The sequence below is a fragment of the Sarcophilus harrisii genome, chromosome 6 (genome assembly GCF_902635505.1).
Source record: "Sarcophilus harrisii chromosome 6, mSarHar1.11, whole genome shotgun sequence".
NCBI classification, from domain to species: domain Eukaryota; kingdom Metazoa; phylum Chordata; class Mammalia; order Dasyuromorphia; family Dasyuridae; genus Sarcophilus; species Sarcophilus harrisii.
In genome coordinates, this window is record NC_045431.1 from 170,618,748 (window position 1) to 170,635,940 (window position 17,193).

General features: G+C 33.7%; 1 protein-coding gene across 1 annotated transcript in view; it reads left to right on the top strand.

The window, feature by feature from the left end:
* Positions 1-17,193, top strand: part of BBS7 (Bardet-Biedl syndrome 7) — a 63,947-nt gene that overhangs the window by 15,556 nt on the left and 31,198 nt on the right. Inside the window, exons 5-7 of the mRNA XM_031944217.1 lie at positions 550-736; positions 3,405-3,477; positions 6,301-6,417. Of these exons, the coding sequence (XP_031800077.1) occupies positions 550-736; positions 3,405-3,477; positions 6,301-6,417 (377 nt within the window). The remainder of the gene's footprint in view (positions 1-549; positions 737-3,404; positions 3,478-6,300; positions 6,418-17,193) is intronic.

Consider the following 17,193-nt stretch of genomic DNA (forward strand, 5'->3'; position numbering starts at 1 on the left):
TTATATTTTTAAAATAATTTTTAAAACTCAGAGTTTATTACTTGAACTGTTAGGAGTTTTTTCCTAGTGTGCTGTAAAATTTTAGGAGAAACAAATTATTCTTAAGATAATGATCTTTAATCAGTCTCTTGTTTCCAGTAATACACAATTACATTTATAGTGTCTCTGCTTTCATTTTCTCCAATTTCAATATTTCCAGGAGAATGCTGAAATGTCTCTTCTTCAAGATTATCATAAAAATTATAGTAACATAAAACTGAAATTGTAAAAATTGGAGGGAAGTGAAGAAAGGAAATTTACCTTCAAGGTAAATAGAGGAATTTTAGCATTTGGTAGAAGGGAACTTGACTTTCACATTAGTCTCACAAGAAAATTGATTCATCAGTTTGCTGTTTCAAGAAGTGACTTTTTTTAAAGAAGCGGTCAGGGTTAAGTGACTTGTAAGTTTCATGAGCCTGAGGCTGAATTTGAACTTAGATCATCCTGAATCTAAGGACAGGGCTCAATGAGAAATGACTTTTTAATTGCCATGTTGTCTCTCATTCCCAGGCACATCTCTGGCTCAGATCTCTTCCTCTGTGCCAGTTACATCTATAACCATTACTGTGACTGCAAAGACCAACATTACTACTTGTCGGGGGACAAAATCAATGATGTGATCTGTCTCCCAGTTGAAAAATTGCCTTGTATTATACCTATCCTGGCCTGTCAGGACAGAGTGCTTCGAGTTTTACAGGTAGGTGACTATTGTTAGCTTCCTTCTTTTGCATATATAAGCCATATTCAGTTCAAAAGGAATTTATTATAAAGCTAGGAATACAAAGGCAAGTTCCTGTTCTTTGGATTAGGGGAATTAAACAAATAAGTAACAAATTCTGTACTAACTTATACAAAACAATTTCATAGAGAAAAGGCAATGAGGAAAGGCCTTAAATAAGATAATGCTATCTGAGCTGCCCTTCAAAAGATCCTCAGAATTCTAAAAGGGGAAACTGAGGACATGGGGGACACCAGGGAATGGGAGCAAGCTAGCAGTCCATTTTGACTCTATACATATATCCACATGCATACATGTACACATGCGTGTGCACACACATACATACACATGCCCCTATCTCTTAATTTAAAATAATAATAATAATTACTAAAGAAATTTATCCAAGGATACATCTATAGAGAATCACATTCTCTTGGTCACTATTTTTGGTAATTTAAGTGTTACATTGGATTTCTATTTTGAACTGTCTTGTTAGTTTGAGCAAAATGTACACAGTTTTTTGGCAATTGTCAGGGAGACAGAGTTTAAGGTTCTGCACCCAATTTTGTTGTTTGGAGACTATTCTGACCCAAATTTCTGGCTATATCAAGGTATGTTTACTATCCAAGAACTTCTGTGCTCCTCTTCTTTTTTAAAAAAAAATTTGTCATATTTATTTTTCCTACCATTTGTATTTTATTTTTTCCAATTACATGTAAAGATAGTTTTCAAAATTCATTTTTTACAAGATTTTGAGTTTCAGATTTTTCCCTCCCTCCTTCTTCTCCCTCCTCAAGATAGCAAGCAATGTGATATAGATTATGTATATATAATCATGTTAATCATTTCCACCTAAGTAATGTGAAAGAAGAATTAGAATAAAAAGGTTTAAAAAAAAGAGAAAGAAAAGACAAAACAACATAAAAAAGTGCTTTAATTTGTGTTCAGATTCCATACTTCTTTCTATGGATGTAGACGGCATCATGAGTCTTTTGGAATTGTCTTGGACAATTGTTGAGAAGAGCTAAGTCTCTCATGGTTGATCATTGAACAATGTTGTTGTTATTGTATACAATGTTTTCCTGGTTCTGCTCACTTTACTTTGCATCAGTTCATATAAGTCTTCTCAAGTTTTTCTGAAATCAGCCTGTTCATCATTTCTTATAGTACAATAGTATTTCATTACATTCTTATACCACAACTTGTTTAACCATGTCCCAATTGATGAATATCCCCTTAATTTCAAGTTTTTTGCCACCACAAAAAGCTGTGCTATACATTTCTATTTCTTCCTGAAGACCAAGGAAGAAGACACATGAGAAGAATCAATATATGTGATTTGGGTGGATACAGGGAAAATCGTGATTGTTATGTGGTATAGTGGATAGAATATTGGGCTTGGAATCAGAAAGACTTATCCAAAAGACAAATCCAAATCTTGCCTTCAACACTTTCTTGCTCCAAATTCAACAACAACAAATGAAGAGTTGGCCTTTGATATAAGATCAGAGATTTAGAGTTTGGGATGATCCTTAGATGTCTTCTCATCCCACTATGCATTTAAGTGTAGCTAGGAAGTACAGTGGATAGAGTATTAGGCCTAGAGTCAGGAAATCTCGTTTTCCTAAATTGAAATCTAGGTTCAGACACTTATTAGCTGTATGAGTCTGGGAAAATCACTTAATCTAGTTTGCCTCAATTTCCTCATCAGCAAAATGAGCTAGAGAAGGAAATGGCAGAAGTCTCGTTTTCCTAAATTGAAATCCAGGTTCAGACACTTATTAGCTGTATGACTCTGGGCAAATCACTTAATCTAGTTTGCCTCAGTTTCCTCATCAGCAAAATGAGCTAGAGAAGGAAATGGCAAACCACTCCAGTGTCTTTGTTAAGAAAATTCCATATGGGGTCACAAAGAGTCAGGCATGATTGAAATGACTGAATAACAACAATAAAGGGAGAATCATGTCCTTAGCTTAGCCCACCATTAAGTCCAAACCAGTGATTTATGTCAGTGATAACTTTATAATTAAACAAATTTAAAAAAAAATAAAGCCAAAAAAAATCAGTCAACATTATTTTAAACATTAATTTGGCCATTTTCTAAATAAGCCCCTTGAAGACAAGACCATGTTTGACTTGAGTTTTGTTGCTCCCCCTTCCCCAACTGAGCCCAGGCTCTGCTCACAAGTGAGGATTTGCAGGTTTCTCCTTTCCCTGACCTCTTTTCCTCTCTCCTTTCCATCCCCCCCCTTTTTTTCATTTTTTGCAGAACTAGGGGTGTTTTGGAGCCAGCTTGTCAATGAAAGCCAATTGTTAAATTTTCATTGTGAGCAATTAAACCTTGAAAACTGATAAGTACTACAAATCAGTACTTGATTTATTGTTTTGTTTATTGTCTAGACTTAAGAAAGTTATGAAGAAAATTTTAATAATGCAGATTAAGTTTATAAATGTGTCTGTCATAGGTACATTTCCTAATACCTTTTCAAAGCCAGTCATTTACTAGCATACCTCCTCCCCACCTCAGTAAAACTCATGCAGAATATTATATTTGAATATTCATAATCATAGGAATGCTTGTTGTTACTTAAAGGATATGATTTTGAATTCCATTATTTTAATGTTTTCATGTCATGTTTTTCCTCAGGGGTCTGATATGATGTATGAAGTGGAAGTTCCTGGTCCCCCCACAGTCCTTGCCTTACACAATGGGAATGGTGGTAAATAGATGGCATTTTCATACTGAAGTAGAACAACACATTAAGTTATTTATATCTGAAGCTAAAGGTTCTTATCAATACTATATAACCTTTAGTTATATGTTTATAATATTCTTTTATAGTGTTTTATTTTTAAAGTTAAATAATGAATTTATAATATATTTTGAACGAGAAGCAGTCTGTACATTATAGAAATTTGTAGTTTCATTTATTATCCTTTTCTGTTGTTCCATGTATGTGCAAATGACCATTTTTATTTGATATTTGTAAATTTAAAAAGAAAAAACTCTTAACAATGTAAGGAATCAGGAAAACCATTAGCACCTCTAATAAACACCACACAGAAACAGCTCAAACATCCGTCACAGTATGTTTTAAAGAAATAAATGAACATTGTGGTACAAAAGAAGGTCCTTACTACTCTCAGAATCCTGGGTTCTAGTATTCTGCCCACTGACCACTATTCTGCCACAAAATAATTGCATTATCTCTCATCTCTTGAAATGAAGGAATTGAAATACTCTCTTCTAAAGAGAAAAGTCTCTTTATCACTCTAAAATCCAATTATTTTTGAACACCTTTATAAAACATGTTCATGTTAACTTTTTTCTTTAATATATATTTTGTAGTTTCAGTGAATGGTGTGTATATATAGTTGCTGGAAGCCTAACCTTTGGATTTACAAAGGACAGTTCTATAAGTTTTTTTTTTTTTAAATTGAAAGAACTGATAAAATCAAATCCTAGGTGGCACAGTGGATAGAGCATCAGTTCTGAAGTCAGGAGGACTTGAGTTCAAATGTAACCTCAGCCACTTAATACTTCCTAGCCGTGTGACCCTGGGCAAGTCACTTAACCCCAATTGCCTCAGCAAAAAAAAAAAAAAAAATTCAAATCCTATTATAATATCATTTATATTACATAGGTCAAATTATGTACCTTAAACTATTCCTATTCATTCAGTCAACATTAATTATCTACCATATGCAGAGAAGTATACATACAAGTGTGGGCAGAGAGACAAAGCTTAGAAAAGATGTCACTGCTTTCATGAGCATATGAGGGGAAGGTAAAATGCAAGCACAAATAAGTGTAATATCCTATTTCCCACAGACGTTTTAGAGAGTGATACAACAGCCTATACAAAGACATGAGATGGAATGTCAAGTGCAGGAAACAGCAAGTAGCCCTGTTTGACTGGATCATAAAGATCATTCATGAAATATTAAGTCTGGAAAGGAAGGCTTCAGCCAGATTGTGGAAGACTTTAAAATCCAGGCAAAATAGTTTATCTATCCTGTAAGCCATGTGGAACCTTTTTGGAATTGTGAAGAGGCAGCGAAATGGCCAGACTATGCTTTAGGTATGAACTGTGGGTTGGAAAAGGAAGAGACTGGAGACAAGGAGGTCAATTAGAAGGCAATTGCCATAGTTGAGGTAAAAAGCAATGTGGATCTGAATTAGGGAAGTAACCAGTACAAGAGGTTGTAAACATCTTGGAAATAGGAGTCATATTTTCTGTATCCATAGGACTCTACATAGTGCCTAGGTTAGATAGTAAGTCATAGTTTAAGTCATGCTACTTGCCAGGGTTAGCCAGAATAGTGAGTGTTTGACCATTTCTCCCAAAACTAGTCCAGTGTAGTCAAATTTTATTTTGTTCTTTTCTGTCCTCTTAGAGAAAATGTCATTTATAGTTTAGATAGTTTTAAATGCTTAATAATTTCTATGATATTTGGAGGATTTAGGGATTTATGTAGTTTTTTCTGTTTATCAGGATAAGCATTTTAAGGAAAATCAGAGCCCATTATAATATAACTGTAGCAAGACAATGATCTGCTGATAAAGAAATTGGTGGGCTTATTTGTTATTTTATCATTTTTATCTTCTCTTGTTTATTGACCCAAATTTCATAATTTCTAACATAATGGTGTTTAAAAACCAAAAAGTCTTACTTCCTGGTTGGGTATCTTACAATGCAGACTAATTAAGATTTAAGAAGATATTCTGTACAACCACTGTAAACATGAGGAGATTTATGGGAACAAAAGGCCATAGTTATCATAAAGTACCATATAGCTTTAAATATGATGTCCTTTTAAAATTTATGTTCTCTTTTTATAATCAAATTTTTTGCTCAGATAAATATGATAGTTGGTGTGTTCTGTCTTTAACTGGTCAAAAATGAATCTACAAAGTTATCAACCAGATTATATATCTCTTATGGTTAGAGATGTAGAGTGAGCTTTTGTCAGTGGAGGGAGTTCTCATACTGATACAGTTATCATTCTTTGAAGTATTGGCATAAATATAGGGTGCCCTAAAAGTCCATTGTCTGTCTTAACCAATTAGAGCTTCAATATTAAACTAATATCAATTCATTATTAATGACATTAATGCTGCATTATTTAATCAATCAAAATTTAAATAAATTATCAAAGCTTTGCTGTTAATAAGTAAATAAATTTCATATTAAAGCTTTAATAGTTTAAATCTGCATTAAGGTTTTGGGGGCATCCCATCTAGTAGTTAAAAGAATCAAGGAAGAGCTGGAGTTTGGGGATGAGGAGATTTGGATTTTAGTGCCAGCAGTGCTACTAATTAGCCATTTGCAAGTTCATATTATCCCTTAAGACAATGGGACTAGACCTGATTAGAAGTCTTTTCTAACTCTTGGATTCTATGAACATGTACACAAAAACTAATTCAAATTATTTTCCATTGCATGGAATTAAAAATTTTCCCCATAAAACTGTTAGGAAAATAAGTTTTTCTTAAAGGTTCAATTGTAAATGGGAGAAACATTCATTTCTCAATTTTCTAGGTGAATCTGGAGAGGATCTTCTGTTTGGAACCTCAGATGGAAAACTTGGGATTATTCAGATCACTTCCTCCAATCCAGTACATAAATGGGAAATGAGAAATGAGAAAAAGAGAGGAGGTATGTCATTTGTTAACATTTGGGGAATCTAAACTTCACTAGTCTTTATTTTAACTCTGTGGCTCAGAATTTAATGGGTATAATAATTCTTGCCTTACTACCCACAGGGTGGTTGTAAAGGTCAAAAGCAAATGAATACAAAATGCTCTGTATCTGAATGTAATGTGTTATAGGTGAGTTGTTCGTATTACTTAATTCATTCACTTTTCAAGGATTAAAAGTATCCTCATTTCCTTTTCTCTGATGCCTCATTGAATTGAGACTAAGAATTTTAAATATTGTGTATAAGAGTATTTTTCAGAAGCAAATCATTCCATCTTAAAGTCGACTTTCTTTTTTGTTTCAGTCCTCTGATATCTTTCTTTATACTTCTTTAGTTTTAAGATCTCATATTTACCATTTATTACAAGCTGTCAAAAAGAAATATTTGTTTTACCTTTCTAGATAAAATAAATTAATTTTTGTTTAAAATATGATACCTCTTTAATCAGTTTGAGTCCTAGATTTAGTTCTGTGTTCTATGTGAATAAATTGGTCATAAACATTTTTACAACCAATGCCCTTTTAATTGGTCCCCTCCTTAGAGTCTTCACCCCACTCTACTCTTTCACCCCACTTCCAAAATGATTTTCCTTAGGCACAGCTCTGAAGCATGTCACTCCCTTCCTTAGTCAACACTGTCTTTCTGTTGCTTTGAGAATCAAATATAAGCTCTTCATTAGTTTTTAAAGCCCATTATATTCCAGTTCTATCTTTCCAATCTCTTTGGGCAGCCTTCTTTCCTCTAACCTACCTCATACTTTGCAGTTCAGCCAAACTAGCCTTTTTTCTTTTCCCACACAAAACATTTAATTTCTCATTTCTCTCCTTTTACACTGGTTCTTCTGGCTGTGTCTCATGACTGGAACATACTCCCTCCTTAACCTCTGCTGCACAGAGTAGTTCAAGAAGTAGTTCAGGCCCCGTTTTCTACATGAAGCCTTCATGATCCTTCCAACTGCTAGTGCCCTTATCAGACAGGAAGAACTTTGTATTTTGTATTTATTTTCCTTATAGCAAGCATTTATATCATACTTTGAGATTTGCAAAGTGATTTGCAAATATTATCTAATCTTTATATTAACCCTGAGAGATGCGTATGATCATTATCCCCATCTTTATATTTATTCTGTCTAGACTTATATAGATTCTTTTTCTCTTCCTTATTAGAATGTACATTTCTTTCAAATAGAGGTTGTTTTATTTGTATCCCCAATTCCTAGCAATTCCTGTCATGTAAATGTTTATTGATTAATTGGTCAACAATTTAAAAGACCAGAAGTTGACTGGTCTTAACTTATCTTTGGAGTATAAAAAAATAAATCTCAACTTGTGAGAAGATGGAAGAATGAAAGGATCCAAGAAAGCTTCTCTCCATAATCCCTCCAAACAACAATAGAAACATAAGAAAAGGAGCACAATGACTAAAAATTCCCAAAAAGAAAAATTAAAAGCCATAATAATGAGAAAACCAACAAACAGTTACAACATGATGAAATAATACAAGAATCTTTCTAAGACTAGAGGCAAAAATCCCACAAGAAATAATTTAAGAAAGAATTAAGAAAAAAGTTTAAGAAAAATGCCCTGCTACCACACCTAGGATGGCATTAGAAACCTGGCTAGAATTTGGAATTATACAAATAAAATAACTGAAATGTCCATAGTCAGATATACACTTCTAGGTATATATGCAAGTTAATAACCTTTCCTCCCTCAAAGTTCTCACAGACATGTAAATATTTATAGCAGCTTTTTTTTTTTTTGGAAGACCTGGAAACAAGGTAGATATCCATTGATTAGGGTGTAGCTTAACAAATTGTCATGCATAAATGTAATGGAATATTACTGTACTACAGGAAACAATAAATATAATGATTCAGAAAAGGATAGAAAGGCTGACAGTAATGACAGAGTGAAGTCAGCAAAGTTAAGAATAAGGTGTTGGCATGGGCAGCACCAAAATGGCAAAGCAAAACCTACACTCTCCCAAATTCCTCTCCAAACAACTTTAAAATAAAACCTCAAATCATATTCTGTATCAGCAGAACCAACAAAAAATCTGGGTGAAATAATTTTCCAGCCTAAGACAACCTAGGAGATTGGTGGGAAAGGTCTGTCTTACTGAGGTGGTGGTTGGGCCCGGAGCAGACTGTACCCCAAAAATTCAGTAGCAGGTCTTGGAGGCAGGTGCATGATTGGTGGCAGCAGCTTCAGGAGCTCTTAGCCCACAGACACTAAGGAGGTCATACAACTTGTCAGAAGGAGATAATAGGGAATCCTTTGCTAGCACTGGGTGTAGGATTGCAAATATGTGATTGTGGGTTGCAGTCTCAGGGCATGGAGGATTATTTGTATACTTATACTTGTGGCTGCAGGAGAGCAGAGACTCTAGTCACAGTTTCAGGATGGGGAAGAATGCTTGTGGCTGCTCACAGGAGAGCTTCAGATCAAAGGCACAAAGAATTACTGATACTTATAACCTTAGGAGAGCAGGAGCCTGAGTCACAATTCCAGAATCATAAGGAATGAAAGCATTTATGGCTATAGGGGAGCAGAGACTCTGCATTACAGTTCCAGGATAGAGAAGAATGCTTGTGGTAGTTCACAGAGAAGAACACAGACTTGAAGAACACACTTCTTCTTAGGTCATTCCACCTTGGAAAAATAAAAGTTTATAGACCACCAACCTACACTCTGCCCAGTACTACCTCTGTGAAACAGCAGCATGAAAAACCTGAAGCTTGAGACAGTGCCCTGTCCACTCTGGGAGCAGAGCTCAACGTTAACATAAAATTAAAAATCAAGAAACAGACTGTAAAAATGAATAAATAACAAAAAGAAAACTGACCATAAAACCACAGTGACAAGGGTATTAAGACACAAACTCAGAAAACAACAGTCAAAATTATGCTGTTTGAGTGGTCTAGATTCCTAGTGGTCTAGAGGTTAGTGAGTTATTAAGAATCTCCATTGCCAGCCACAGGAGTGAAAGAATTCACTCATTCCTGAATATTAGTTGCAAAATAAAAGTTTGTTGTTAGAAATCAGTTTAATCAAAGACTGATTCTGTGTGGCAGATCTATGGAAAATGGAGTTTTGCACTGAGAATGCAGTTCTCAATGGATAGAAGGTCCTAGCAGAAAAGGGAGATGCCAAGGTCCATCTGCAAAGACTTTAGTTGATGGAAGCTTATTATATTGGGTGTCTTGGTGAGGGTTGGGAAGCCTGAGCAGATCAGAACCAGTCGAGGCTGGGAGAGCCCAAGTTGGCTCAGATCTAGTAGGAACAGAGACTAGCCCTTTGGAATTCAAAGGGATGCTTTTTGACCAGGATTTGTAATTGAATCAAAGACTCGCATCCAGAGAGACAACTTGTCTGGGGAGGATATGCCTCAACCAGGAGGGGCTGGGAATCTGAAAGGAATCAGATCAGTAGGAAATATAATTTCTTAAAGGGACCCCAACCTGCTTCAAAAAAAGCTATATGTAAAACTTAAAAAAAAAAAAAACTGAATTGGTTCTAGGCCCAAAAAAGAATTCCTTGAAGAATTCTTTTTTTTTTTTTAATAATAGCCTTTTATTTACAGGTTATGTGCATGGGTAACTTTACAGCATTAACTATTGCCAAACCTCTTGTTCCAATTTTTCACCTCTTACCCCCCCCCACCCCCTCCCCTAGATGGCAGGATGACCAGTAGATGTTAAATATATTAAAATATAAATTAGATACACAATAAGTATACATGACCAAACCGTTATTTTGCTGTACAAAAAGAATCAGACTGAAATATTGTACAATTAGCTTGTGAAGGAAATCAAAAATGCAGGTTGGCATAGATATAGGGATTGGGAATTCCATGTAATGGTTTTTAGTCATCTCCCAGAGTTCTTTCTCTGGGCGTAGCTGGTTCAGTTCATTACTGCTCCATTGGAAATGATTTGGTTGATCTCGTTGCTGAGGATGGCCAGGTCCATCAGAACTGGTCATCATATAGTATTGTTGTTGAAGTATATAATGATCTCCTGGTCCTGCTCATTTCACTCAGCATCAGTTCGTGTAAGTCTCTCCAGGCCTTTCTGAAATCATCCTGTTGGTCATTTCTTACAGAACAGTAATATTCCATAATTTTCATATACCACAATTTATTCAGCCATTCTCCAACTGATGGACATCCATTCAGTTTCCAGTTTCTAGCCACTACAAAAAGGGCTGCCACAAACATTCGTGCACATACAGGTCCCTTTCCCTTCTTTATAATCTCTTTGGGATATAATCCCAGTAGTAACACTGCTGGATCAAAGGGTATGCACAGTTTGATAACTTTTTGAGCATAGTTCCAAACTACTCTCCAAAATGGTTGGATTCGTTCACAACTCCACCAACAATGCATCAATGTCCCAGTTTTCCCACATCCCCTCCAACAATCATCATTATTTTTTCCTGTCATCTTAGCCAATCTGACAGGTGTGTAGTGGTATCTTAGAGTTGTCTTAATTTGCATTTCTTTGATTAATAATGACTTGGAGCATCTTTTCATATGACTAGAAATAGTTTCAATTTCTTCATCTGAGAATTGTCTGTTCATATCCTTTGACCATTTTTCAATTGGAGAATGGCTTGATTTTTTATTCTCTATATATTTTGGAAATGAGGCCTTTATCAGAACCTTTGATTGTAAAAATATTTTCCCAGTTTATTGCTTCCCTTCTAATCTTGTCTGCATTAGTTTTGTTTGTACAAAAACTTTTCAGTTTGGTATAATCGAAATTTTCTATTTTGTGATCAGTAATGATCTCTAGTTCTGCTTTGGTCATAAAGTCCTTCCCCTTCCACAGGTCTGAGAGGTAAACTATCCTGTGTTCCTCTAATTTATTAATAATTTCATTCTTTATGCCTAGGTCATGAACCCATTTTGACCTTATCTTGGTGTACGGTGTTAAGTGTGGATCAATGCCTAGTTTCTGCCATATTAGTTTCCTTGAAGAATTCTAAAAAGGATTTTAAAAATCGAATAAGAGGTAGAGAAAATTTGGTAAAAGAAATGAAAGAAAATTATGAAAAAGTCAGCAGCTCAGTAGATGAAACATCAAAATACTGAAAAAAAGCAAACACCTTAAAAAACAGAATTAGCCAAATGAAAAAAGAATTGCAAAAAATTACAGAAGAAAACTGCTTAAAAAGCAGAATTGCCTTATGTAAAAAGAGGCACAAAAGCTCACAGAAGAAGTCTTTAAAATTTAGAAGTGGAAAATTAATAATCGTCTTGAGACATGAGAAAAGCATAAAACAGAATCAAAAGAATTAAAAAATAGGAAAGAAGGTGAAATATCTCATTGGAAAAAAACCATCTAACTTAAGAAAAGAGATTGAAGATAAATTAAGAATTGTTGAGGTGAAGTTAGGTGGTGGAGTGGATAGAGTATCAGCCTTGGCATCAGAAGTCAAATGCAGCCTCAGGCACTTGACACCACTTGTATGACCCTGGGCAAGTCACTTAATCTCAGTTGCCTTCCTTCCTCCTTGAGGAGGGATTGCCTAAAAAGCCATGATCAAAACAAAACAAAACAAAACTAAAACTAAAACCTAGGCATCATGTTTCAAGAAATTATCAAGGAAAATTGTCCTGATATCCTAGAACCAGAGGGTAAAGTAAAAATGGAGAATCTACTGCTCAACTCTTGAAAGAAATCCTAAAATAAAAACCAGAAATATTATAGCCAAATTGCAGAGTTAAGAAGAAAATATTGCAAGCAGTCAGAAAGAGACAATTCAAATATTGTGGAGCTACATTCAGGATCGCACAAGATTTAAAAACTTCTGTATGAAAGGATTAGATTGTTTGGAATGTAATATTCTGTAGGGCAAAGGAGCAAAACTGAATATAATCCTGCTGGAGGGAAATGGGTATTTAATAAAATAGAGGATGTGCAGGCATTCCTGATGAAAAGAACAAAGCTGAACAGAAAATGTGATTTTTCAAAGACAGGTCTCAAGAGAAACATAAAAAGATATCATAAAGGATTTAATAAGGTTAAACTATTTATGTTTTTACAAGAGAGGATATCCTGATAGATACTTGTAACTCCAAAGAGTTTTGTCTTTATTAGGGCAGTCAGGAGTGTACATAGAGAGCACAGGTGTGAGTTGATTATGATAGAATGATTTTTAGAAAATAAAATTAAAGAGTGAGAAAGAGGGATGCACTGTAAAAGGAGGAAGGAGAAGGCAAAGTGAGGTAAATTATCTCCTAAAAATGTTATGAATGGAGAAGCGCTTTTACTGTGGGGTTGGAGGGAGTGGACAATATTTGAATCTTATTCTCATTGGAATTGGCTCAAAGAGGAAATAACATATTCAGTTAGTTCGGGACAGAAAGCTATCTTGTCCTACAGAGAAGAGGGGAGGGGAAGTAAGAGAAAGGTGTGTGTGTGTGTGAGTGTGTGTGTGTGTGTGTGTGTGTGTGTGTGTCCATCTCCATCCTATAAAAAGGAGGGCAGATGAGAGGAGGTAGTGGTGAGACACAAAACAGACTTGAAGAGGAAGAGAGAAACACACACACACACACACACACACACACACACACAGAGAAAGAGAATACAAGTGAGCGCAGAGGATAAATGGGAAAAGTAGAATGGAGGGAAATATATAGTAATCATACATATGTATGTGAGTGGGCTGAATTTACCTATAAAATGAAAGTAGTTAGCAGAGTACATTAAAAACTAGAATGACGGTATGTTGTTTGCAAAAAACACACATAAGCAAAGACACATAGAGTAAAAGTAAGGGGCTGGAGCAGAATCTCTTATTTAGTTGATATTTAAAAGAAAAAAGCAGGAATAGCAATCATGATCTCAGACCCAAAATAAAAGCAAAAATCTAATTAAAAAGGGATAAGCAGAGAAACTACATCTTACTAAAAGGTACCATAGACAATCAGCACTAAACATATATGCACCAAATGGTATAGCATTCAGCTTCTTAAAGGAAAAGTTAAATAAGTTACAGGAGAAATAGACAATAAAACTATGCTAGTAGGAGTCCTCAGCTTCTCTCTTTCAGAACTATTTTTTTTCAATTTTAATAAATTTTATCTTAATACACATTTCTTTATGAATCATGTTGTGAGAGAAAAATCAAAACAAAAGATAAAATCTGTGGGAGAAAAAAATAAAACAAAAAAGAAGTGAACATAGCCTTATTGATTTATAGTCAATCTCTATAAGTTCTTTTTTTCTGGATGCAGATGGCATTTTTCTATCCAAAGTTTATTGGGATTGCCTTGGATCTCTGAACCACTAAGAAGAATCAAGTATTTCATAGATGATCATCACACATTCTTGCTGTTATTGTGTACAATGCATTCCTGGTTCTGCTTGGTTTGCCCAGCATCAGTTCATGTAAATTTTTCAAAGCCTTTCTAAAATCAGCTTGTTTGTCATTTTTTATAGAACAATAATATTTCATTACCTTTATATACCACAACTTGTTTAGCCATTCCCCAGTTGGTGGGCATCTGCTTATTTTCCTGTTCTTTGCTACTACAAAAAGAGCTGCTACAAAAATTTTTGCATGCGTGGGTCCTTTTCCTTCCTTTATGATTTCCTTGGAATACAGACCCAGTGATGGCACTGCTGGGTCAAAAGATATGCACAATTTGATAGCCCTTTGGGCATAGTTCCAGATTGCTCTCTAAAATGGTTGGATCGTTTCATAACTCCACCAACAATGCATTAGTGTCCCAGTTTTCCCACATTCCCTCCAACATTTATTGTTATCTTTTCCTGTTGTTTTAGTCAATCTGGAAGGTGTGAGGTGGTACCTCAGAATTGTTTTAATTTGTATTTAATCAGTAGTGATTTAGAGAATTTTTTCATATGACTAAAGATGGCTTTAATTTTGTTATCTGAAAATTGTTTATATCCTTTGACTATTTATCAATCAGGGAATGACTTTGTATTCTTATAAATTTGAGTTCTTTATATATTTTAAAAATGAGACCTTTATCAGAAACACTGGCTGTAAATTTTTTCCCCTAGTTTTGTACTTCCCGTTTAATCTTGTTTGTGTTGGTTTTGTTTGTGCAAAAACTTTTTTTTTTATTTTATGTAATCAAAGTTGTCCATTTTGCATTTCATAATGTTCTCTAATTCTTTGGTCATAAATTCCTCCCTTCTCCAAAAATCTGATAGGTAAATTTGCCTATAGTATCACCCTTTATGCCCAAATCATGTACTTATTTTGACTTTATTTTGTTATAGGGTGTGAGAGAGTTAGGTCTATGCTGAGTTTCTGACATTATTTTCCAATTTTTCCAGCAATTTTTGTCAAATAGTGAGTTCTTATCCCAGAAACTGGAGTTTGGATATTTATCAAAATAGATTACTATAGTCATTGATTATTGTGTTGTGTGTATCTAACCCATTCCACTGATACATCATTCTGTTTCTTAGCCAGTACCAAAATCATCAAATGGTTTTGACGACTGCTGTTTTATAATATAGTTTTACTAAGCCAGTATCCTTGATATTTTTCCCCATTGATTCCTTTAATATTCTTGATTTTTTGTTCTTCCAGATGAATTTTGTTCTTATTTTTACTAGCTCTATAAAATAATTTTTTGACAGTTTGATTGGTATGGCACTGAACAAATAGACCAATTTAGGCAGAATTGTCATTTTTCATTATATTTGCTTGACTTACTCATCAGAACTAAATCTAAGCAAAAAATAAAAGAGGCATTAAGGATATGAAGAGAATTTTAGAAAAGCTATATATAATAGATTTCCAGAGAAAAATTGAATGGGAACAGAAAGGAATAAACCTTTTTTTCGGAGGTACATGGCATCTATCTAAAAATTGACCATGTATTAAGGCATTAAAAAACCTCATAACCAAATGCTGAAAAACAGAAATATTAAATGCATATTTTTTCAGATCCTTATGCAATAAAAATTGTATTCAATACAGGGTTGTAGAAATAGATTAAAATTCGTTAGAAACTGAATAATCCTTAAAAATGAATAGATCAAAGAATAAACCATAGAAGCAATTAATAATTTCATTAAAGAGAATGATAAGATAAAGCAGCATATAAAGATTTATGGAATACAGCCAAAGCAGCGCACTTAGGGGAAAATGTGTATCTTTAAATGCTTATACTAATAAAATAGAGAAAAAAACAGATCAGTGAATTGGATATGCAACTAAAAAAAATTGAGAAACAAATTAAAAATCTCCAGTTAAATACCAAATTGGAAATCCTAAAAATCAAAAGAAATTAATAAAATTATAAGTAAGAAAACCAACAAAATCATAAATAAAACTTGGAGTTAGTTTTATTTAAAACCCCCCAATAAAACAGATAAACCATTGGTTAATTTGTTTAAAAAAAAAAAGAAAATCAAATGACCAATATCAAAAATGAAAAGGGTGAATTTACCACCAATGAAAATAAAACAATTATTATTAGGAGCTATTTTGTCCAATTAAATATACCAATAAATCTGACTAAGTGAAATGGGTTAATATTTATAAAATATAAATTGCCCAGAGTTAGAGAAAACAATAAGTAACCCTATCTTAGAAAAAGAAACTGAACAAGTCATCAGTGAACTCCTCAAGAAAAAAGTCCCTGGGACTAGATACATTCATCAGTGAATCTATCAAACATGTAGAGAACAATTAATTCCAATATTACATAAACTATGTAGAAAAAAGAGTCCTATGAAATTCCTTTTACAAAACCAGTATGATGTTGATGCTCAAATAAGGAAGAGCACAAACAGAAAGAAAACTATAAACCAATTTCCCTAAGGAATATTGATACAAAAATTTTTATTAGCAATATTACAGCAATATATCACGAAGATCATACACTATGAATAGATGGGATTTATATCCCAAATGTAAGGACAGTTCAGCATTAAGAAAAATGTCAGCATAATTGATCATGTCGGTAACAAAACCAAGAGATATCATATGATTATCGCAATATAGGTAAAAATTTTTTTTTGCAAAAATAGAATATTCGTTCCTTTAAAAAAATAATAGAAAGCATAGGAATATATGGAGCTTATTTTAAAATAACAATATCTAAAATCATCATCAAACCTTATCTATAAGATGGATAAGCTAGAAGCATTCCCTGAACATCAGAAGTGAAATAAAGATGCCCATTGTTACTAGTATTATTTAATATTGTACTAGAAATGCTAGTGATAGCAAAACAAGAAGAAAAAGAAATTGAAGGAAATTGAAGGGAAGTCAGGAACTATTATTCTTTGCAGAGAATCTAGAGACTCAACTAAAAAACTAATTTTAATACTTAACATCTTCAGCAAAGTTTCAGGATATAAAATAAACCCATATAAATCATCAGTGTTTCCTTATATATATTTAAAAAAAAGGCCAGCAGCAAGAAATAGAAATTCCACTTAAAATAACTGTGTACAATATAAAATACTTGGGAATCTACTGGCCAAAAATAAACCCAGGAATTATATGAACAGAGTTACAAAACAATTTTCACACAGTCAGATTTAAATTGTTGGGGAAAATATTGCTTATAGGTAGGTTGAGCCAATATAAAAATGACAATTCTACTTTTTTCAAGGGTGAGTGTTAAAATTATCTTTCCATGTATTTTGAAAATAAAAAGCTAGTATTTTAAAAAAGAGAAAATGTCATAAGTTGAAATATAAAAATAATTGAATGTAACTAATCTCAAAATTA